Genomic DNA, 24,041 nt, shown 5'->3' on the forward strand with positions numbered 1-24,041 from the left:
CTCTATCACCCAACAGACATTCCAAACTGTAGAAATGTGGTTCCTAAAGCGATGCTTAATCTTAAACCCCAAGAAAAACAAATTATTACTTTTCTCCCCCACCCGTAAATCCTCTCCACTCAACTTCTCTGTCTTGTCAAGTAATAGCACCTATATTTCCCCTGACCCAACTACCAGGCTCCTAGGAGTGGAGATTGACAACAATCTAAGCTTTGACACTCACCTTAACAACACTATTGGGCTCATTGTACAGAATTAAACCATTCCTTACTACACTTGCCAGAACATCCATCGCCCACTCACACCTAATTTCCACCCTCCTTTATGCCTCGTCTATCTACAGTAATCTGTCCAAAGCTAACCTCAGCAAAATGGCTATTGCCTACAACAGTATTGCTAGATTTGCCTCTGGCTCTACTTTTAGAACTCAACCCTGCATAAACTTAATCCAATTAGGATGGCTTGAGCTACAAAACCTAATTTTATTTCACCAACTCTCCATAGCCCATAAAATCCTGTATAAACCCTTTAATGCTCCCATACTCACTACTCTTATTACTCCTTACTGCAATCTTAAAAGCCTACGCTCTTCTAATAAACTACTTATTTCCACTTGTAAATCCTATAACATGGCCGAAAACTCTTTGTTCTCAAACACAGTAGGAAAAATCTGGAACTCCCTTCCTGACAAACTCACTGCACTCTCTTCTCCTCCCTGCTTTAAATCCCAACTCAAATCTCACCTCAAAACCCACTGGCTCTGCCCATGTACTAACCCTGACTAACTTTCTATATCCTCACAAGTACTTCCTTTTTTTTCTGATTACAGAACTTCAACTAACACTTCCCTATTTCTTCTATCATGCTCGATTTGTACACCTTTCAAATTTATAGTTTTTTTTTGTAGTTAATTTCTAATATTTCTTCTGCAAATATTTGCTAATGAATATTCTCATAGCCAATTGCTTTTTTCTCTGTTATTAATATATGCTTTTGGAGTTTTTCTCCCCGGGCCTCTGCTGAAAATGAGCATATATCCAGTCGGACCAGCCCGGTCAACACATGCAAAATAAAAAATAAAAAAAATAAATAAATAAAATAAATTTGTTTTTCTTTTCCTTTTTTGAAGTTGAAAGATTGTATGATTTTAATATGGCAGCCTGATTAACCATTTGCTCATGATTTCATTAGGTAATGAAGTGTAACTGAATTTTGTGCACTTGCAAAGTCAACTTGTACTGATTTTGATTGTAGCCGAACGTTGGGTTTTATGAAGTTTTCTCTTTACCCCCCCCCAAGGCTGTCTGATCATAAGTTCTATAGAGGTGTGTAGGGCATAGACTTTCACATGAGGGGTTGCTTATATTAAAATTTCTTGTGAAACTGTACCTTTTTGGCTGTTGATTTGGTGCCTGCAGTGGTTTGTGTTTCAGCAGTATGTGGTACAATTGGTTGCTATAAATCCTTTCACTGTTATTTTAGAATTATTTTTTAGTTATGCTTTTGGCTTCATGGAAACTCTTCAAGCTCATTGCTTCATATTTTAGTTGTGCTCCATTCTTTGATCTTCACTTTACTGTTTTTATTTGTAGAACTTTTCCATTAATTTGTGTATGTTTTAATTATTTTTTTTCCATTTTAAGTTAACCAGATGCCATCCTGCCCCAGAGGGCTGTTCACCAGGTCTGAAATGGCAACAACAGCAAGTAGCTAATTTTTCAGCAATTCGACAGGTAAAATTGCTTACATTTCTATATCAGATGTTTATTCATTAGAAAATGTTTTTCATACCGAATGCTAATCTAGCTTTATAAACAATGAATATTTTCTTAAAGGTTGACAGTGTGTAGTAACATTTCAGCATCCTTAATTTGCTCCATCATCTGATTTTTTTTTTGCTTTTTTATTTAATAGTGGCAAAATGACTTTGGAGAACAGTTCTGCTGTGCTCACTGATCATCTGACTGCAGGTGTCGTCTTTTTTCATGGTTAAGCAAGAACTTTGTTATGCATCAAGCTTAGTGGCACCTGACAGTGTGCTGGGATGCCTCATTCCCTTCAAACAGTGAGAGTAGGCGGTAATATCACTGCAGGCACAGGAAGAGGGTCAGCGAGTTCAACCTTCTGAGATCAAGGAAGAGGTGCCACTGACTGCTGATAGCTGCATAGCAGCCTAAATCTAAAAAAAAAGTCAGTTTATTATTTTTATAACTCTTAACACTTTGCCTAAATGCATCAAGGTTGTTTTCTTTCTATGCATTTAAGTAAAGTGCCTGTGGGAGAGACAGATTACTCCCTAGGATTGTTGCAAAGTGTGCATTTTTTGTGTCTGGTTGAGGAGCACAGTGTGACCCATCTACCAGATATGTGGACATTTGTCAGCCAATATGAGAAGGTGTTGTCAGCAAAACAAATTTTAGACTCTTCCCACATATTCCCTTACTCCTTAACCTCAAAGCCTCCCAAGCTGGTTAATTTCATGCAGGTGCCCTTCATGTCTTCAGGAATGTTGCTTGGACCATTCAGCTAGTTAAGCTCCACAATGTATGACTTCCTAGTAGTCAGAATGTCAGAATTTTTTTCTCTCTGAAGGTTTCAATGAAGGCATCTTGCAATCGGAACCATATTGATTTGCATATGGAATTTCTAAATGCTGAGCTCATTGATGGGGGGGGGGGATGCAGATCCCCTCTTCCAAATACCTTGTATTTGGTGGAAGTCATAGGGATGATTCTTCAGGGGTGACCTACCGAGCTGGGATCCCCCATTAAGAGGATAAAGATCATTTGAGCTACCCATCAGTCCTCCAAGGGTAGTCCCCCTATTGATGGAGATCCTCTACATGGCTAGCAGTGCAGATTAGGAAAGCCTTGTTACAGTTACTGCCGTGTTGAGTAAGTAGGACCATGTCCTCTAACCTCCTAGAGGGTGGAGCTGCTGGTCAGATGTTCCCAGTCCAGGCACATTAGTCTTAGCAGCTGCCCTCAATAGGCAGTAACTCCTTAGAGCCCTGTAGTTCACCCCTCAGGCATGGAATCGAGAAAAGTGAACTGCTTAAAGAAGCAGCTTACATGTCTGCAACTTTCTCATTAAGGATGCTTAATACTTGGTCCATGTGGTGGCTTTTAAAGAGGTATCTCAAGAAATAATACACCAGATGATAATTCAGATGTCCAGCCCTGGTTACTTGCTGTTTTAGCAGTGACCAGCATTGTGATATAGCTAGTTTTCAATGCCAGCAAACATTTGACCAGAGATGCAGCTCCAACATCACAGTTCATTATCCTGCATGTCTGTGATTTTACCAGACAGTGTCAAGGAGAGTAAGGCAATTTTTATTAATTTACCATTCAACGGCACAAGTTTGTTCAATCCAGAAATCGGAGCTCCGTGAAGAAGGAAAGCAATATCCTTGCATGTTGGCATCAAATTTCAGAAGTCTCCCATCTCATTTTCAGGGGCACAAGGGAGCCAGTATGAGATGTAGTTCAGGCATGACATGCCATAGCAAAGCCAACAGTAATTTGGAAGGACTCCTGACATTGAGTAATTGCTGGAGAGGTGATTGTACCATACAAAAGGGTCCTCTGCAGTTGTCAAGTAATCATGGTCTGCCCATTGATAGACTGTGACAAAATCCCTGAGAACTTGACTGACTGTAATCTTCTGGAGGCATTTGGGTGAGCATCTGTCTCTCTGCCTAGTTGCTGTGGCATGTACAAACAGATGAGTAAATACAGACCTATCTAGGGGATACAAGTATCTGTTTTACATTACTGCAGTCCTACAGTTTTCACCCTTGCTAGAAGTCCCACCCTGCCAGAAACAAACAGCAAGTAGGGCAGTCCAAAGCCTCCTCCAGAAAACAGCCATCCAAGAGGGCCTGCCAAACCAGAAAGGATCAAGATTTTTTTTCTTAACTGCCAAGGAATACCAATGACATTATGCTTGTACTAGATCTGTGTTCATTAGCTTTAACAACTTCATCTCCAAAGAAACCTCTTGTATGGATGTGATGCAGTCAGTCCCCTGTGGCTCAGCAGGAGGAGACTGGATGTGCTGTTTGGGCCAACAGTGTGTGGACCTTCACATCAAACTTCACCTGAGTCCAGGATGTTTGTACACTTTTGGATGGAAGCCATGTGGTATTGACTCCAGGCTGTTCCTTTGGGCATTCACCAGTTATTTTTTTTCAGAGCAGATTACTATGGACTACGGGGAGTCGTTATTCCCTTTCTTAGATGGCTGCCTTCTAACTTTTTTCTTCAATTCATGCTCTGGAAACTACATAGGATGCCCTGATTTTTGTTATACCACTTCTTAGAAAATGCAATCAGACTTGTAGAATCTAAATTGCTTCCCTCCCTCCTGTTAATATTGTTCATCAGCTGCAGCCGGGCTATAATATGCATGGCATCTGTAAGTAAGACTAGTAGTCTCAAACTAAAGATCCACTTTCCCACCAATTTTGACTCCTCAAAGCTTGCAGGAAACATTGGCAGCGGTGGATGACATCATTCCAGCCTTTCTATGGGCAATGCCTTTTGGTTACCAATCCATGATGTTTCAATGCGTCTGGATTTACAGTGAGTTATGCCTGCATGTAAATTTGTTCCAAGTGTGGATAGTTCTGAACCTCCAGTCTTTTAAAGACTTTCTTCCTCAGGAAGCAGTTGTTATCCATTTCATCAACATTGTAGTGGTCTAGTAAAACAAATGAGGGGACACTTTCATACCCCCCACACTAAGAAGCTATGAGAGTTGGAAATGTACTACGGCAGATGACTGCTTTCTTGGTAGTAGTTAGCCACATTCTGGGAGAGTCCGTTTTTTTGGCCATTTGCTATCTGATGCTTCATGAATGATCTTATTTTTTGGTAGTTAACCAACTTTCCCAAGATTGGGGAAAGCCTTGATGTGATCCATTTGCATTGCCTACCAACATTGGGTGTAGTAGTTTTCTATCATTCCCCCACTCATCTCCCTTGAAGTGTTTGTACTTTAACCCCATTTCCTGTGGAGATGTGGTTCATATTGAAAGCAAACCTGCATACATTGGATCATAGGAGGTTACTAGGCTATTGGCCCTGAGGCCCTTATAAGCCTAGCCAAGAGTTTAGTCCATGTTTAGATAAGTCAGCACACAAAACCCCTGTCCAGCAAGGACACAGGTGGAATATCAGGGGTGTATTTTCTGTTTCTTATCCAGTTATCCAGGTTGTGCTTAAAAAGGGATAATGAGGTACTCTGCTTGACGTGGAGGAGGAGTCTATTCCACAAATGGGGAGTCTCTGGGACACAAATCTGTCCCGCCAACAAGTCCTATTGCTATCACAGACTAGGTTGAGGTTGCGCATACATATTGCTCGAATGGAGCTTGACTTGCGTATGCTGCAGTCCCATCAAGGTGAGGTCTGAGAATGCTTTGTATGCCAGACAGAGGTCACCTCCGAGAAGTCTGTATGAAACTGAGTAGAGGGACAGGACAGGGCTTTTAGCCCAGCTGTGTAGGGTAGATGTTTGAGGCCCTGGATTCTACTGGTGAGGACCCTCTGTGGTCTGTCCAGCTGCTGCATGTGCTTTATGAGGTACATGCCGAAGAGGTCGTTTTACTCAATAAATGGCCTTATAAGGGGAAAATACAGTGATGTTATGACCTCTTTGTCCCTGGATGAGATACCCTTACTTATGAGGTGGGCCATGTAGAAAGCTTTTCCGTACAATGGAAGCAACATGGTGCTCAAAAGGCTGGTTGCTATCGGCCTGGGTGCACAAATCCCTCACTACTGAGTGTGTACTTAAGGTGTTATTAATGTGATAATATGTGGGGATGTCACTCTCCCCAAAAGGGATGATGATGCATTTTTTGCCATTCAGCCTGAGGTCCTGTTCTTGGCACCAGTTATTTGTTTGGGTGAGACCCTCGTGGAGGACGTCCACATCACTTGGGTAATTGATGACTGCGCCCAGCTTGCAGTCATCTGCAAACTTGGTCAGCCATAGCCCACTGATTTTGGCCTGCACCCCAGAGAAGTATATCCCAAATAACAGAGGCCACAAGACCGATCCCTGGGGTACGTCGCTTGTTACGGGTCTACTGCTTGAGGTGGCTTCTCCTATTTTGATTAGGTGGGTTCAATCAGTGAGCCAGTTTGCTACCCATCTGATAACCTATGGAATGATGCCTAGTTGAAAGAGTTTATCTACTATGCCCGAGTGGGGAATAGTGTCGAAGGCTTTGGTCATGTCAAGGTAGGCTGTGTGCTCAGCCTTCCCCTCGTCCATGATTTTGGTGACTGTCTCAAAGAAGTAGACCAGATTTAACAGACATGAACTCCCCTTGACAAAGCCATACTGTGTGGGGTCGAGTGTTTGGAGGTTTCCAATGTCCCTGTTAATGAGGTCCATGATATTCCGTTCCATGGCCTTGCAGATCAGGCTAGTTAAGCTGATGGGTTTGTCAATTCCTGGATTGGTGGATGTTCCACCTTTGTGTAAAGGAAATGACTATGGCTGTCCTCCACTCGGCTGAGACAAAGCTGGTACTCAGGCTTTCGTTGAATAGGGCGCGTAATGGTTCTGCAAGTTCATGCCTGAGTTCATGTAGGATGCAGCCTGGGATGTTATTTGGTCCCATGGCGGTGTATTTTTTGCATTTGAGAGGGCAGTGATGACCTGCTCCCTAGAGATAAGGTGTGGGGGCAGGTACTGTGGATGTCCTGATTTTACTGATGGGGAGACAGAGGTAAGACGTTTTAGGTGAATCTGTCAGCCAGTAGATTGACTATATCTACAGCATTTGTGTATGTGGTGTCCTTGACCACCAGTTCTGAACAGATGTGAGTGCTTCCTTTGAGATTGTGGACATATGTGAAGAAGGCCTTACGATTGTCTCTAGTAGATGTGGCCAATTTGGACTCGAAGTTGGCTTTAGCAGGTTTCATTAGTGCTCTTATTTGCTTGCTCAGGCTAAGGAAAGTGTGCTTCTAAGAGGGCACCTGCTCTTTCTTGGTCCTGGACAGCAATTTTTTTTCCTTTTGTTATAAAGTTTATTTATTGCAGATGTCCACCAGACAGGTTTGCTCTTCTTTGCAGAGGATGATTTTGTCCTGTCAGGTATTCCTGATTCCATGAAACTTTATAAATGCTGGTATAGTTCTTTGGTGTAGATTTGGACATTGATGCCAATTTCTACAGTGGGAGAGGGGGCTGTGAAGCTGTTTGTACCATCCCTCAGAAGATTTTTGTTTGACCCTAGCTACAGGGGGGTCAGGGGAGATGGTGACTTTGAAAAGTGACCGCTTTATAGTTTGATCTTACCAGGGAGGATGATACAGTAGGGGTGCTGCATTGGTTACACATGTTGGTTAATACCAAATCCAAGATATTATCACCTCTTGTGAGGGTATCTACTAGCTGTTCCAAGGCATTTGCATTGATAAAATTGAGGAATCTGTGGGCATTTGTGTTCTGGCATGAGTAGTTTTTCCAGTCTATGGTTGGGTAATTAAATTCACCCAGGATCAGGGTAAAGGGTTAAATCTTGATAGATTTGAAGAGGTCCAGATAGGTGAAGTGGGCATATTGAGTCAAATTACGGGGCCTGTAGCTAGCTATAATTTGAATAGGGGTCTTGTCAATAGTTAACTGCAGCTGGTCTGATTTTTCCTAAAAAAGGCACTATGGGGGAGGCAATGGACTTTGCCTGAAGTAGCAGAAAAACCAAGATGGAGTAATAGAGTAGGAGTAGGAAACACAAGTACTATAAAAGCAGCTGAATAAAGTTTTTTTTTTGTTTGTTTTGTTTTGTAGTAAAGTGGAAAGGGAGAAAAGAATAACAGAAGATTATTCAAGTTTAAGAAACTAAGGGGGTTGGCCTTCCCAAATGTTCTCTCTGTATTCGGTAGAATGAGCTAATGACACTGAACTGGGAGGAGTGTCTCAAATGAAATTTACAGTAAACTGCCACTGCAAAGCCACCAAGTATAAGAACAAGACACCAATAGGGAGGAAGGGTGGGAAAATGTGCTACAGCTATTAGCTACACTATTTTAGGCAGAAAACACTACAGAATGTTCATCACAACCGAAAAATAGCAGAGAGACTATAAATGAAAGTTTTAAACAGATAAAGGAGCAAGGAGACTCTAGAGAATGTTTTTAACTGCAAACAAATCAGTTATATGATACACTCAGTGGCAGGAAATTAGAACAAAGAAGCAGATGCTTAAAGGGACAATCCCAGTGTTGAAAATTTGGGTCTAAATTTAAGCTGACAGAAGTAACACCCACTTTAATTACATCATGTTTATTCCCACCCACAGTGTCAATATACTTGAAATATCCTGTAAATCAGCAGTTCCAGTCGCCATTTAGTTCCCAGTGTGATCTAAAGCTTAGCTTTGCGTTATTAGATTTGAAATAGCCATGCACTTGAAAGTTTACTACTTTTTTTTGCAGGTTAGTATTACGGCCAAAAGTTTTTTTTCGGTGAGATTTCAAATAGGGTTGCCTTGCCACCTTCCTTCGTGGCTAAAACTGGAGTAAAGCCACAACCCTCACGTCACCAGTAACCCTGCCCACCCCACCCCTCTCCCGCCCACATTCCAGCCATTTTGTGACATCGTGATTACATCACTCGGTGGGAACGCCCTCTTTTTTCGTTCCTGCTGCCTGCTTTCGGCTGATTTACTATGCTTTTCTGTAAAAAAAAAAAAAAAAAAAAAGCATAGTAAACCAGCCGATTTGCAAACTCCGATAGTCTGTTTCCTTGTTTCCTTTTCAAAACAGAATACTGGAGTTTGTACAGTGCTTTCCGGACTACCGGAGAATCAGTTTGATTTCCGAATAGTCCGGAAAAAAAATGGAGGTGTGGCAAGCCTAATGTCAAAGCAGCAGTGACCAGCTAGTCACAAAACCACTGCCCTGTTTCTATGTAATGTTGCCATGACAACACTTGCTGGTCAAACCAGAGCAGCAAAAACTTGCAAGTATATTAATTCTTGTAAAATTTAAGTCTGAAGCATTGCTATTCACAAGTTAATGCTCCAGACTTGCCAGTTTGCATTTAATACTTCTAACATCTCAACTTCTCTGCTACACAGTTCCGGACAAAGCCAAGAATACTTGCATGAGAAAAGGTCCAAAATCTCAGGCAATTTTTTTAAATAATAGTCCAGTTTACTTAAAACCATTAATAAAACATTGGGTTTTGCATCAACTTGCAACAAGACCTGTAATCTGGCATAATTTATTTTGTTTAATCCAAATCTATTTTCAGATACAAAAAAAATGTTTAAGGAGAGCACAGCAAGTATTGAAATGAAAACTTTCAACCAAAAATCTGGATATCCGATATGTTTACTTTTATTTAACATGAAAAAAAATTGTTTTAATGAGTTGCCGTTACTGCAATCGCAACCGCGAGTAGTATGCAATCATGTTAACTAACTTCTCCCCCAGACCAGACTTTCCATTCTTAGCATCAGCTGGTGAATAATGGTTATTTTACTGTTTCCCTATTTTAAATTTTAAAATAAAGCAAAGCAAGATCAGCACAAGGCAAATGCACTGTTCTTTTTATATGTAAACAATCTAATGTAAGCTAAGATAGTTGCTGGGCAAATTTAAAATCTGGGGCTACGAATCCAGCCAAGCTAGTTAATGGTATTTATACGTTTTATTATTTTCTTGTAACTGCAGATCCAGAAGTGAACTGAGGTACTTTAAGTGGCCACTGTTGCCCAACTGACTAACACTCTTCTATTCTATTACTGAATTAGCTCTGAAGGCAACGGCTGCTTAATAGCAATATACTATGTAAAGAAGGCAGAAAGTGCTGCACAGGAGTCCAGGCCATACCTGATGCCTCTCAACTATCCAGGTTTTTGGAAAATGTGCAGACTTTTGCTCATATTTTTTATCTGTTCCTCATAAAATGTGTGGTTTTCTGGATTTTTATAGCAATCAATGAGGACTAATTTCCATAAATAATGGCAGGCATTTGAGTTTCAGTCTTAATATCCTTCAAAAAATGCATAGGTAATGCAAGACATTTTATTCCAGCAACATTCTAAGTTTATAAGAACAATATTTAAAGTTTGAACTTATTTTTGAGGCTTTCTCCCCCCATTATTTTTGTCTTTCTCCAGATTTTTTTTGTGCTAAGAAGTTGAGAGTTGTGCTAAGAAGTTGAGAGTTATGGTTCAGACTCTTGTTACAAATGTGAAATTAATTATATTAACTGTCTGACAGTTGGATTAGAAGATTAAGGAGATATTAACATGCTCTTTCCTGTGTTTTTTGTGGTGCAAGGTTTAATTCCCCTCAGCTTGATTTGCCATCAGGTGTATAGATCCCAGACCAGGGATGAATTTGTGATTTGCCATCCAGTGGTCCAGTTTATGCTTGAATAGTGTTAGGAAAGGTCTCTGCTTCATGTGAATGGGAAGTGTGTTTCAGGGGATGGGAATTCTTTGATATACATACCTGTCCCTCCAACGTGTCCCATTTATGTCGTAAGCAAACTATAAGATCTTAGATCTAGTAGTTCTGATTATGTTTATTTTACAGATATGCAAAAATGTCCATCAGAGTGGGATCCAAGGATGCCTTGTATGCCAGCATTAGTCACCTCTCAGAAGATTATAGGAGACAGGGCTTTGAGGTGATCTGCATAGGACATTGCGTTTATGCCCTGTATTCTTTTTGCGAGTAACCTCTGTGGACATTCCAGTTGTTGCCTGTGCCTGGTCAGTCACATTCTGAAGAGGTATTTTTTTTCCAAACACTTTTATTGAATTATTACTTGTGACATAGGCAAATTTACATTCATATAAAAGGTAATCAAACTATATCAACATAACTTCTATACTTCCCATATATTGCCATATATCATATAACCTAAGCAATATTACTTAAATTATTCAGTTCCATTTTTTTTAAACATGACAATCATACATTTATATAAATGAAAACAAACCACACCAACGCAATCCTAGTTGCAAGCATTTTACGTCACAAGCCATACTGATACACTCCCAGTTGCAAGGATTATATCTCACTTATAATCCACCCAATCTTTCTCACTCACACATTACATAGCTCATTTAAGTCAATGCCATCTTTTAGACATCCTCCCTTGTATGTATTGTCCCCACAATTCCCATTTTTTTATGTAGTTTTATCCTACCCTTTTCTAAAGATCTCCATTCCATTTGTTTTCTGTTTTACTATATTCACTGTTTCCAGTATAGTTGATTTAGATTCTGATTCCATTTTCTAGTAATTGCTTTTTTTGGCAGCTACCATTATTAGACGGAGCAAGGTCTTACCATGTCTAAGCAATTCCAATTCTGTATCATAGCTCAGAAAAATCATCTCCCTCGTCAGACCAATCTGCCCACCCAGCATCTCAGACTGTGCATCCTGCAGGAAATCCTTAGTCTGCCAACTCACTGCACTCTCACAAAATATGTTCCCAATTACCTCTTTCTTCTCCCTTCACACCTCCAACACTTACTGTCTGCCTGAGGAAAACCTCTCTGGAGTCTACTTGGGGTATAAAAATATTTATGTAAACATTTCCCGGGCAACTTGGGATTCTGAAGAGGTGTTGTACTCGATGGGTCTGATGAGGGCTGAAAACAGTGGCACAGTTACTTCCCTGGACCTAGATGCCATGCCCTTACTTATAAGTTGAGTGACATAGAAATGTTCTTTTCTACCTTCGTCATATGCATGTCAAAAGCCAGGTGACTATGTACATGCATCCCCAAATCCCTGACTACTGGGTCAACTCTTAGGAGTATTTTATTAGTGAGGTAGTTTCCCAGGGTGGCCGACTTCATAAAAGGTACTGTTCTGCATTTCTCTTCATTGAGTTTTAAGCTGCGGATTTGACACCAGTCATTTGTCTGTGTTAGACTTTCCTGTAAGATGTTAGTGTCTTGGGGGAATTCTATGACTGCTACTAGTTTGCAGTGATCTGCAAACTTGGTCAGGCAGAGGCCCTTAACACTAGTCATGAATTCCAAGAAGTAGATGTGTAGATGCCAAAGAGGAGTTGACCTAGCACAGAGCCCTGAGAGACTCCGCTGTTGACCAGACTCTCTTTGGAAGTGGTCTCTCCAGTCCTGATTGGCAACTGACTGCTATTTTCTCCTTGTTCAGCCTGGTAAGTGGGACATTAGTGTGTTGGACAATGGAGTCCACTATGACTAGTGTCCTTGGTAGTGTGTTGGTTTGCCTTATGGACTTTGTAGTTGAGGCTGCATTGGGTGTGGCTATATGAGTAGTGTTAAGTATTGTTTTGGTTGAGTGCTTTAGGGTTTGCTGAGGATATTTTTGTAGGAGGAATATCTGGGAGACCTTTGGGGTTTGGTAAACTTTTGTTTAAGTGTCTCAGCATAAACTGGTCTATGTGTGAGGTGCACACTCTGTGTGGTGGGTATAGCATATATGTTTGACAACCTACTTGTATGGGAGAGTTTTGCCTTCAGTGACATAGTGTGTGTGTGTGTGTGTGTGTGTGTGTGTGTGTGTTTATATATATATATATATATATATATATATATATATATATATATATATATATATATATATATATATAATTTTGCGTACAGTATCTGTTTCTTTAGAGATCAAGTGGCTGTCAGTGAACATGAGAAAGTTAATACATTGTCTCAAGATGCCCATATCCACCAAAATTGGAAAAGTGCATGTCTGCGTCAGGTTCTTTAAGTGAGCCACTAGGGTGTGCTGCATGAGCGGTTAATAGAAGGCTACTAAGGATGCTTTTGGGGCTATAGACTAGACTACGCTATATAATGCTAAATTCAAGGGGCAGTGGTCCTCAACATGCAGACTAAGCTGCTCCATGCTTCTGAATGTACAAAGTAGTTGCTGTATACTTACAGAGTTATTGGGTGCAGTTTCAAAAATAGTTTTATACAGAAAATTTAACTTCCATGTGTCTGCATCTTTCTCTCTGCAAACGCACCTAATTTGTACAGGCAATAAAAACAAAGTAAACTGGCTAATAAGCCCTCTGGTCAATGAAACTGTTACACTCCTTTCTGTGCATTTCCCAACTCAGAACAGGCTGCCACCTACTGCCACTAGATTAATAATCTCAGTCCTTGTAATGCAAAAGCACAAAAAGTTTACTCAAAGTGGAGTGTTACCACCAGTGATTCAACAGACCTTCCTTTTAAGGTGATTTAGGACAAGGTAATCACAGCAAGGTAATTCAAGATGCAATGAATCAAAGGCAAAGACAAACAAAAGGAAAATGCACTTTTACAGTTTTAAGTACCATAGGTGCCAGATGAAGGGTGACATTTTGATTCTGAATCCACTGATCCAAGTTGCATTTGAACTGGGTTCAGAAAAAATTGTACTTTCACATGGATGGGAAGCCTTTCTTATATAAAGATGCAGGTGTTGAAGATCACATGAAGCAAGGTACAGTGAAATGTCTGGTCTTAAAAGCAAGTGATGGCTAAAGAGTGTGTTAAAGAAGACCACCAAGTAAGGGGCTGATGAGTGAAGTGCAAGAAGGGGAAGTAGAAGTAGGCGAAGTTATCAGTGAAATATACCAAGGGTAAAGAGTCTTACAAGAAGTTCATCAAATGGTCTTGGATATTTTTTCGGTCTACCACTGCATCATCAGTCTACCTATTAATTTAATTCCCAAGTTGGTGATTCTTACTGTGGTTTAACTGGGCAGTTATTTCAATACATGGTAGAATTTTTCCACATTGCTTATTTCTGCCTCATGTGTAGGTTTCTAAACTGGATACATTTCATTAGGTCATTTTGTTTGTAGAGGTGGGATTTGTTTTATCACTTAAAAAGTAACCTTTCTCTGTATTTTGATACAGATTATGTATTTGCTTTGTGTGTGTGTGTGTGTGTGTGTGTGTGTGTGTGTGTGTGTGTGTGTGTGTGTGTGTGTCTTTCCTCTGTTTCTCTCTCTCTCTCTCTCTCTCTCTATATATATATATATATATCTCTATATATATATATATATATATATATATATATATATAGATAGATGCAAGTATGTGTTGAGTCATCAAACTGTAAAAGCATCAAAATGCAGACATACTTTGAATGATGGTAGTGCTATTGAAAGAATTTTTGTAAGGTAAGGCTTTCCCTGCCCATCCTTACTAACACATGCTAACCGTGCCCCTAACCTGAACTCTACACCTTAACTTTTCTGTAACACTACTGCTACACAAGACAGTGAGACACACACCTTGCACAGCAGCGCACATGCACAATACTAAATCTGTCCCCATTATCAAGCCCTTACTTGACCCTAACACACAAATACTCACTCACACAGTCCCACCCACTAATGATGAAACATTCGGTATAGCCGTAAGATTTAGTGTTATTGACTGTATGCATATATCTCTGTCAGAATAATTATATTTACCTGCTTTTTGTGTTTTTGCAGACAGAGCATGGTCCTAGAAAAGTTCTACATGTAGATGTAGTATTCAGTAGGTCAAGCAAAGTGAAATATAATAAAATCAAAGTCGGGAAGGTACAATGGCAGATATCAGTACCTTGCATAAAAAATCCAAAACAACAAAAATATCCCAAAGTTATAATATCAATGTCCGGTCGTGTTTAGAACGTTACTTTCACCCTCAGCTGCCCTTCGGCACGATGATAGTACAATCCACCAGCAGTTTTCACTTCACTATGGATAAAGCAATGTAACACACGTTCTGCGTGTTTGGAACGTTACTTTCACCCTCAGCTGCCCTTCGGCACGATGGTAATACAGTCCACCAGCAGTTATCACTTCACTATGGATAAAGCAAAGTAACACACGTTCTGCGTTCCTTGAAAATTTTATTTGAATAAAAGTTGGCTAGCGCTTTCACCCGTAGGCTTCAGGCCATTACAGCACATGTTCACATTTAATACGTTTATATACTATTTCCTAGCATTAACACTGAGATCACTTCCTGCTGTTACGCTAATTAAAACTAATAACATGCAACTGATATCCTAAGGCATAATAAAGCCTTAATAAAATAGTATGAATCCATACATTATAAATAAATGGATAATTTTAAATACATGTTTATATACATAAAAAACTTTTAGTATGTATATATATTTATAAAATAAAACGTGCTGTAATGGCCTGAGGAAGCCTACGGGTGAAAGCGCTAGCCAACTTTTATTCAAATAAAATTTTCAAGGAACGCAGAACGTGTTACTTTGCTTTATCCATAGTGAAGTGATAACTGCTGGTGGACTGTATTATCATCGTGCCGAAGGGCAGCTGAGGGTGAAAAACGTTCTAAACACGACCGGACATTGATATTATAACTTTGGGATATCTTTGTTGTTTTGGATTTTTTATGCAAGGTACTGATATCTGCCATTGTACCTTCCCGACTTAGATTTTATTACATTGTTGTGCTGTTTTTATAGGGAAAGGTACCAACGAAGTAGTGACAGCTTTTTTATACTTATTTTTCTTATACGTTGTATTCTGTTACTACATTGTGAATATGGCAGAATCGCAATTCACAATCATTGAATTGCCTTACAAACCGGAGAGTATTAACATTAACAAATCCAGATTTGACAATGCAGTCGCAGGTGACGTTAATCCGTTACTCACATACGACGTCACATCCGACTTTCCGGATGAAGGAGTAGTCGGAAAGGATTGTAAAGGTCTGTCCACGCTTTTGAGTGAAATTGAACGTAACTTTATCCAATTGAAACTACTTCAGTTGCAACGGCAACATTTTGAAGTCTGTATAAATCGAAAAATTATTCCACGTGGACTTCGTATATTAAAAATGCCCACCACAGGTACTGTTTTCCCGGACCTATTATATATGGGGCAGCAGATAAATATAGAAACGAGCATATGATATATGGAATTGCTGAATACTTATTTTAAGCCGCAAGAAGCAGCATTACGAGAGCGTATAAAGGAACAGCAACTGTATTTATATGAAATGTATCCTAGTACAATTTTAGATAACATGTTAGAGAAATTGTTGGATGATGTTTACTTGTATGAAAAAAAGCTGCTAGAGCAGAAGCGGAACAAAATTAAAAGGGATGTGCAAGATTTTGCTAAAGGACAGGTCTTTACTTGGCCTAAGATTCAAACTAATATAGGCCAAGATAAGACCAGTAAAGAAAATGGGAGGGAAGATATGGGTACATCAGATAATAGAAGTAAATGTAATGTTGTATCAGAGAAGACAGCTAATGAAAAAACTGTAGTAAAAAGTAAAATGATTGTTAAGAAAGATAGTAATACAATGAATAATAATAAAGGAAAAGTTATGGTCACCACAGCATTAGTACATAATGAAAATATAATTGATGAAGTACCTTTTTACTAACATCTGAGGTGACAGAAACGGAAGTAAAGAATCTTAATGGTAAAGAATCAACATTATTAGATGAAACAGATGTTATAACAGAGATAGTTGAATCGGACACAAGTGATATAATTGTAAGAAGGAAGATTGCTGATACTAATTTGGGTACTAGTAGTCCTAAAGGTAAGGCCCCTTTCCCCATAGCATATCAGTGGAGAATGTGAAGGGACAGCTCAATGAGCAGGGGATGACAGAAAAAGGGAGCGGCCGGCCAAGAGCATGTAGGGCCAACTCTAAAGAAGATGTGGCAAGGGACCAAAAATCCCTAATTTGGAATATATCTAAGAGGGAACTCTCTATTGATGAAAGTGTAGTCCAGGAGAAAGGACTCACATTTATTCCATCTATTAAAAGTGATATAACACAAAACAATAGTTGACTTAAAGCTATTACATGAAATATACAACTCAGATTAGATTTTGGTCAAAGTGCCAAAGAGAGAAATCTGTATAGGAAACCTAGCATGTTTATACCGACCCTACATCCTTTGATTGATGCATACACTAAATTGGTTGTGCAAGAATTATATGCACATGAGAAAAGAAATAGTGAAAAGAAAATGGTTCGGTAATTTGACATTTAAACAACGGAAGGCATTAAGAAATTTAATGAATGACCCCAACATAATGATCAGGCCAGCCGATAAAGGTGGACCTATTGTCATTATGGACATGGATCAGTATATTATAAGTATGAAAGAAATGTTGAAAGATGAACAATATTATAGAGAAATTGGGTTAAATATGATAGATAGAGTTATTGAACGAGTCTTTACAACATTAAATTTATTACATAACGAAGGGAAGATAAATGAGAATCTGTATAATTATTGTACTGTTAGTCATCCAACTTTACCATGCATACAAGGGGTCCCAAAAATTCATAAACACCCTTCTCACCCACCCATGCGACCCATTGTCGCAGGTAGAGGGTGGGTAACCGAACCAATATCATTATATTTAGAATCCGTATTACGACCGGTGGTCAACAATTATTCATATATACTTAGAGATACTAAACAGTTTTTAATTATGTTATATGATCAGATGTCTTAGGTTCCCACTGATACAACCTATTGGTTAGTTACATTTGACGTCCAATCCCTTTTCACATCTATTCCAAATCAGGAAGGGGTAGAATGTATTCGTAGACGCCTCCACATAGATCAATCGCATACGCATGCCTACATTGATGTAATATGTGATTTATTAGAAATAGTATTGTACAATAATGTATTTATATTTAACAATCAGGCATACATACAAAAAGATGGCGTAGCTATGGGCACTTCATGTGCCAATAGCTACGCCAATCTTGTTATGGCAGATTGGGAGGAAAGGCACTTGTTTGAAATGCATGACTTTAAAGAAAATGTAAAATTTTACACACGTTTTGTAGACTACCTTTTCCTCATCTGGGGCTCAAATGAGGTAAATCTTAATGAATTTTTGGTGAAAGTTAATTCATTTACACAGTATCTGAAATTTACGATGGCAGCATCCTTGAATATAATACCGTACCTGGATGTGTACGTTGAGAAGCTGCCAGATGGCCTCCACAATACTGGAGTTTATAGAAAAAGTTGTTACAGGAACTCTCTGCTACATAGAAATAGTATGCATCCAGGGTTCATTTTTAAAAATAAAAATATTATTAGAGGACAGGCAATGAGCGTGTCCCGTTTAAACTCTACTGATATTGGATATAGGACTGAATTAAGCAATCTGAAACAGCAATTATTAGATGGATCATACAAGCTAAGTGAGGTAAATGAAGCCTTAAAGGGTTGTTGTGTGATTGTATCAATGTATTGATATGTATTGCCTCACTTTTGCCACTGCTTTGCTGCAAAGGAGCATAAGAAAGGCGGTATAATACTATTGATATCTGTCAACAAATACTATACTTGTTAAATGCAGTGGCTGAATTATTGCTAGAATTGTTAGTTAGAACTACAGTCACAATTTTATTAGCATATTATTCAGAGCAGTTGCAGATGTTCTTCGTGTTTCACTGTTGCAGTCATAACTGTAGGGTGTTCCTGCCGGCAGGCAGCCCGAGGTCGGCCAGAATCACAAAGTCTGGGTCCGGCGTCGGCTGCACAAGCTAGTACCCTGACGTCAGTACGCTCTGGTACATAGCCCTCAGCCGACGCCATCTTCGCCAGTCTTTCTTGCCGTGCGGTGGAAAGCAATTCGCAAGTCGTTGATTGGCGATTTTTGATCTACGCATTTGATTGCTGTCGGTCCGAAGTTCTTACTTCTCTTCTCAAAGCTAAGTACCCGTTAGAATCTTTTCTTGTTCCTCCGATGTCAGAAAAAGTTAATAATTGGATAGCGTGTGGGAAACAGATACCTCATAAAGATTTCCACTCTTACTGTCTACCTTGCTTAGGCCCTGACCACAACGTTTCTTGTTGTCGGTTCTGTGCCAGGTTCAATTCTCGCACCATTAAGCGTCGGTACGACTGGGCTTTAAATTACTTTGGCAGACGCTTCAATTATAGAATGTCGTCGGATTCTACCGGAATTCAAAAGAAGCGCAAAGACAAGGACAGGCCTCCAAGGTCCAAACAGGATTCGTCGCAGCTGGAGTCAGCGTCCGGTTCGGCTGTCAGTGAGGCGCTTTTGCAGCCCCTGTCGTCCGCCACTTCTGAACCGATGGCCGATACGGACTCCCATGGGGAGCCATCAAGGCCTATTGTTTTATCTGCTGCAGGACCTTCGGACGTCGCTCCCTTAGATGGGTCCGGAACCGCTGTGCAGGTACCGGCTTCTGAGGGGGTATTCAGGCCTACTCACATCACCATTTCAAAGGCAAAGTCCAAGACTCCAGTTAAACCTAAAGTTTCTGCTCCAGCTACTTCTGAAGCTACTCCCAAGACACAGAAGCAATTGCTAAGGATGGCTGAGGATTTGCTTACAATGATTAGGGGTTCTCATCCCCCTCCAGAGAAAAGGCCTCGACAGGATGTTCCTTTGGATTCCTCTGATCAGGCTTCTGTATCTTCTATTTCTTCCTCTGATCAGGAATATTCTTTTCCTCCTTATGAGGATTCGGATGCAGAGGATTCCCTGCCCTCTGCTTCTCCGCCTGAGGATTTCTCTTTTGGGGAGACCTTACATGAGATGAGGGAACATTTTCATTGGGAAGGTCAGGATTATTCTGCTTCCAAGAAGAGGCTTAGGGAATTTCTTCTTCTCCCTCAACACAGACCTTTAGCTATTCCTCCTGTTCTTGATATTGTGGATGATGCCTTTTCTGAGGCTAATTTGAATCCTGATTCCATGCCTCCTGCTCCTTCTAAGCCTGATAGATTTTACAGGATCCCTGATTCTCATTTATTCTTATTCAAGAACCCTTCTGCAGATCCTGAAACTATTTCTCAGGGTTCTAAGGCTGCTAAGGTGGCTTCTTCCAAAAATCCTATTCCCTCCGAGAAGGATTCTCGTGCCTTAGACAGGTGGGGTAAATAGGTATATACTTCTGCTACCCTTGCTATTAGGGCTTTAAATTGCCAGTTTCATATGTTTAAGTATCAGCAATTTCTTTTGTCTGTTTTGAAGCAAAAGCTTGCTTCCTCTCCAGCTTGTGCAGAGGATAAGGAATTGCAGGATGTATTGCATGCAACTGAACAAGTGAACAAGCATAGTTTGCATTGTGGTTTTGATGCTTTGGAAGCTTCTTGCAGGGCCGCAGCCTCTGGTACTGTTATTAGGAGACATGCCTGGCTTAGAGAACAAAGTTTGCCAGAACAGGTTAAGGCTAAACTTTTAGATGCCCCTGTTCAGCATGATGTTTTATTTGGATCCAAGGCTGAAGAGGTTATTAAAAAGATGGAAGAAAAGGCAAAATCTATGCAGACTGTGAAAGATTTCTTACAAGTTCAGCCTCCTAGATTTTCCAGGAATTGGCCCTTCAAAAATTGGTCCTTTCCCACGTCTGACAGGCCTCAAAGGGGAAGATATAGACGCTCCAGAGGTCGTGGTCAAGCTCAGGCCTCTTACAGATCCAGACAATGGACTGCTTCTTCACCTAGAAGGGGAGAAGACAGATCCCAATCTCAAAGGAAGCAGACTCAATGACTCTCTCGGTTGGGCTTCAGGACCCCCTTACCTGGATGCCCCTCTCGGAGGAAAGCTTTCTCTTTACAGAAATTGGACTCGTATTACCCAGGACAAATGGGTATTGGACGTGATTTTAAGAGGCTACAAGTTCCATTTTCATACTCTGCCAAGGGTTATCGGTTGGCCAGATCTGCCAAAACATCAATGGGCAGAGGCCTTAAATCAAGTGGATGCTCTACTGGCCATGAGAGCCATAGAGCCTGTTCCTCTCTCAGAAAAGGGAAAAGGTTTTTACTCAAGACTATTTCTGGTTTCAAGAAAACAAAACTCATGGAGACCTATTCTGGACCTTTCAGTGTTAAACACTTTTTTGGAAATTCCAAAATTCAAAATGCTTACTCTACAGCAACTGCTTCCAGTACTCTCCCAGGACGCTTGGATGGTGACATTGGACCTAAAGGAGGCCTACTTACACATTCCCATCAGGCAGGAACGCAGGAGATTCCTCAGATTCAAAGCAGGCTCGAGGCACTTTCAATTCTCTGTACTGCCCTTTGGTTTATCTACTGCGCCCAGGGTTTTTACCAAGTGCCTGGCCCCAGTAGTGGCTTATTGCAGACTTCAGGGGATTCAGATTTACCCCTATTTGGACCACTGTCTTATCCAGGCAGACAGCAAGGACCTTTTACTTCTACATCTGGATTTTGTTCAACGTCCCTTCCTCCTCCTGGGATTTTCAGTGAACATAAAAAAGTCCCAGTTGGTTCCTTCTCAACAAATGATATTTTTGGGAGCCCTCCTAAATACAACCTTACAAAGGGCTTTCCTTACGCCAGAAAAACAAATACAGCTGGCTTCAATTTTCAAAACCTTGGCAACCTTAACTCAGCTCACTGCAAGGAAATTCCTGCAGGCACTGGGCTATATGGCTTCATGCATTCTGTTAATTCCAAATGCAAGGCTTCATATGAGAAAGCTTCAATGGTACCTGAAAAGTGTATGGTCTCAGCATTACCAAGATCTGGACACTTTAATTCCTCTGATCCCCTGCCTCCAGAAGGAGTTCCTTTGGTGGTCCAGGGTGTGCACTTTAAACGAAGGGAAGCCTTTTCGTCTACCTCAACCTTCTCAAATCATAACCACGGACGCTTCGGATTATGCTTGGGGAGCACATTTTCTAAACAATTGCCAGCAGGGGACCTGGAGAACGAATCACCTTCACTGGCACATCAATATGAAGGAAATGTTGGCAGTTCAAAATGCTCTTCTAGCCTTCAAGAACCTTTTGCAACCAGGGCCTCTTCTAATTCGTACAGACAACACCACAGTTATGTGGTACATAAACAAGCAGGGGGGCTCTCATTCATACCCCCTTTGCAGACTAGCTATGACTTTATGGGACATAGCTGTAAGTCTGAATCTGCATCTTCAGGCTCAATTCATTCCAGGAAAGCAGAATCTCTTAGCAGACAGCCTAAGCAGAAACATTTTGGATCCTCACGAATGGATGCTAGACACCAACTTATTCAACAGGATAACTGCAGTTCGGGGGTGTCCCCAGATAGATCTGTTTGCATCCCATCTCAACCATCAGCTGCCTCTCTTTTGCACCAAGGCCTTCCACAACACAGCATGGAAAGTGGATGCCCTGTCATTCATTTGGAGGAACCTTTCGGGATATGCCTTCCCTCCTCTTCCTCTTCTTCCCCAGATATTACTGAAGATAAAACAAGGCAAGCCCAAGTTCATCATCTTGATTGCTCCGAATTGGCCTCGACAGTTTTGGTATCCAACCTTACAACACCTCTGCTTGGAACCTCCTTGGATCCTTCCTCTGTACCCTTCTCTTCTGTCCCAGCATCAGGGTCAGATGCTACACCCTCATCTCAAGACCCTTTGCCTGGCAGCTTGGCTCTTCAAGGAACTTTGATTTCTTCTAAGCTCCCCAAACAAGTTTTGGATGTTCTTCTAGAAGCCAGACGGCCTAGCACTAGGAAATCCTATGCCTCTAAATGGAAAAGGTTTTGCATTCGGATGCAGGACCGTGGCTTTAACCCTTTTGTGCCTGATCTCTCGTCTATTTTGCTTTACCTTTCAGACCTTTTGTCTAAAGGCCTTTCCTTTTCTTCCATTAAGATTCATGCTTCTGCTATATCTGCTCATTTTAATACTGATCCTCCTGTATTTTCTCATCCATTGGTGAGACAATTCTTGAGAGGGGCTAAGAATTTGAGGCCTCCTAGGACCCCTCCTGTCCCTGCCTGGGATCTTAACTATGTTTTGGAGAAACTCACTTTGCCTCCTTTTGAGCCTGCTGTGGCTTCTGATATTAAATTTTTATCCTGGAAGACAGTTCTTTTGTTAGCATTGACTTCTGCCAGAAGGGTTTCAGAGTTGCAAGCTCTTATGGCTGTAGAGCCATACCTGATTTTCCATCTTGACAGAGTATCCTTGAGGACCAATCCTACTTTCATGCCTAAGGTGATTTCGAAAGTTGCTTTAAATCAGACTATTCACCTTCCTACCTTCTTTCCTAATCCTCAAAATAAACGGGAAAGGATTTTGCATTCATTGGACGACACAGACAGTTACGTTTTACTTGGACAAGACTAAAGAATTCAGAAAATCTAACCAATTGTTTGTTTCTTTTGCCTCCAGTTCTCTTGGAAAGGCTATTTCCAAACAAACTATTTCCAAATGGATTGCCTATGGAATAAGATTTTGTTACACTCTTCATGGGAAACAGTTTCCAGGTACTGTGAGAAGTCATTCTACTAGAGCTGCTGCCACTTCTACTGCTTTTCTCAGAGGAGTCCCTACCAAGGATATCTTGGAAGCTGCCACTTGGAGTTCTGTGCATACCTTTTCCAAGCACTACAATCTCCCTTTGTACTCTAAGACCAGGGCAGGTTTTGCCTCTGCTGTTTTGCAGGGCCTTCTTGCTGCCCCTTCTTCTATCTAAGCCTCCTCCCTTTCTTCACTGCTTTGGGATTCCACCCTACAGTTATGACTGCAACAGTGAAACACGAAGAACATAGTACAGTTGTGTACACCTACCATAAATGTAGATGTTCGAGTGTCTTCACTGTTGCAGTCGGTGTTTCCCTCCCTCCTATCCCCTCTTTTTTCACTTTATGGTGTGTTTGTGTTTCCTTGTGGGACTCATTTTTTGTTTATTGGGGATTCCTGACATCTGGGGCAAGAAAGGCTGGAGAAGATGGCGTCGGCTGAGGGCTATGTACCCGAGCATACTGACGTCAGGGTACTAGCTTGTGCAGCCGACGCCGGACCCAGACTTTGTGATTCTGGCCAACCTCGGGCTGCCTGCCGGCAGGAACACCCTACAGTTATGACTGCAACAGTGAAGACACTCGAACATCTACATTTATGGTAGGTGTACACAACTGTACTTTCTCAGTCTTGCGCAGTCCTGTAGAAAATCCAACACTTACCACAAAATAGAGAGGCTGGCAACAACAGTCTAATGGTTTGTTGTGACTTAACCTGTATAAAACTGCAGTGCTAAGGGGGCATGGTGC

General features: G+C 40.8%; 1 protein-coding gene across 2 annotated transcripts in view; it reads left to right on the top strand.

Annotated features, from left to right (window-relative positions):
* The window catches only part of GEMIN2 (gem nuclear organelle associated protein 2), a 464,095-nt gene that overhangs the window by 115,705 nt on the left and 324,349 nt on the right, over positions 1-24,041 (top strand). For both annotated transcript variants that reach the window (XM_044074221.1, XM_044074220.1), the window contains exon 3: positions 1,644-1,733. In XM_044074221.1, the coding sequence (XP_043930156.1) occupies positions 1,644-1,733 (90 nt within the window). The remainder of the gene's footprint in view (positions 1-1,643; positions 1,734-24,041) is intronic.

This window comes from Protopterus annectens, chromosome 6.part0 (genome assembly GCF_019279795.1).
Source record: "Protopterus annectens isolate FY-2018-M chromosome 6.part0, PAN1.0, whole genome shotgun sequence".
Taxonomy (NCBI): Eukaryota; Metazoa; Chordata; order Ceratodontiformes; family Protopteridae; genus Protopterus; species Protopterus annectens.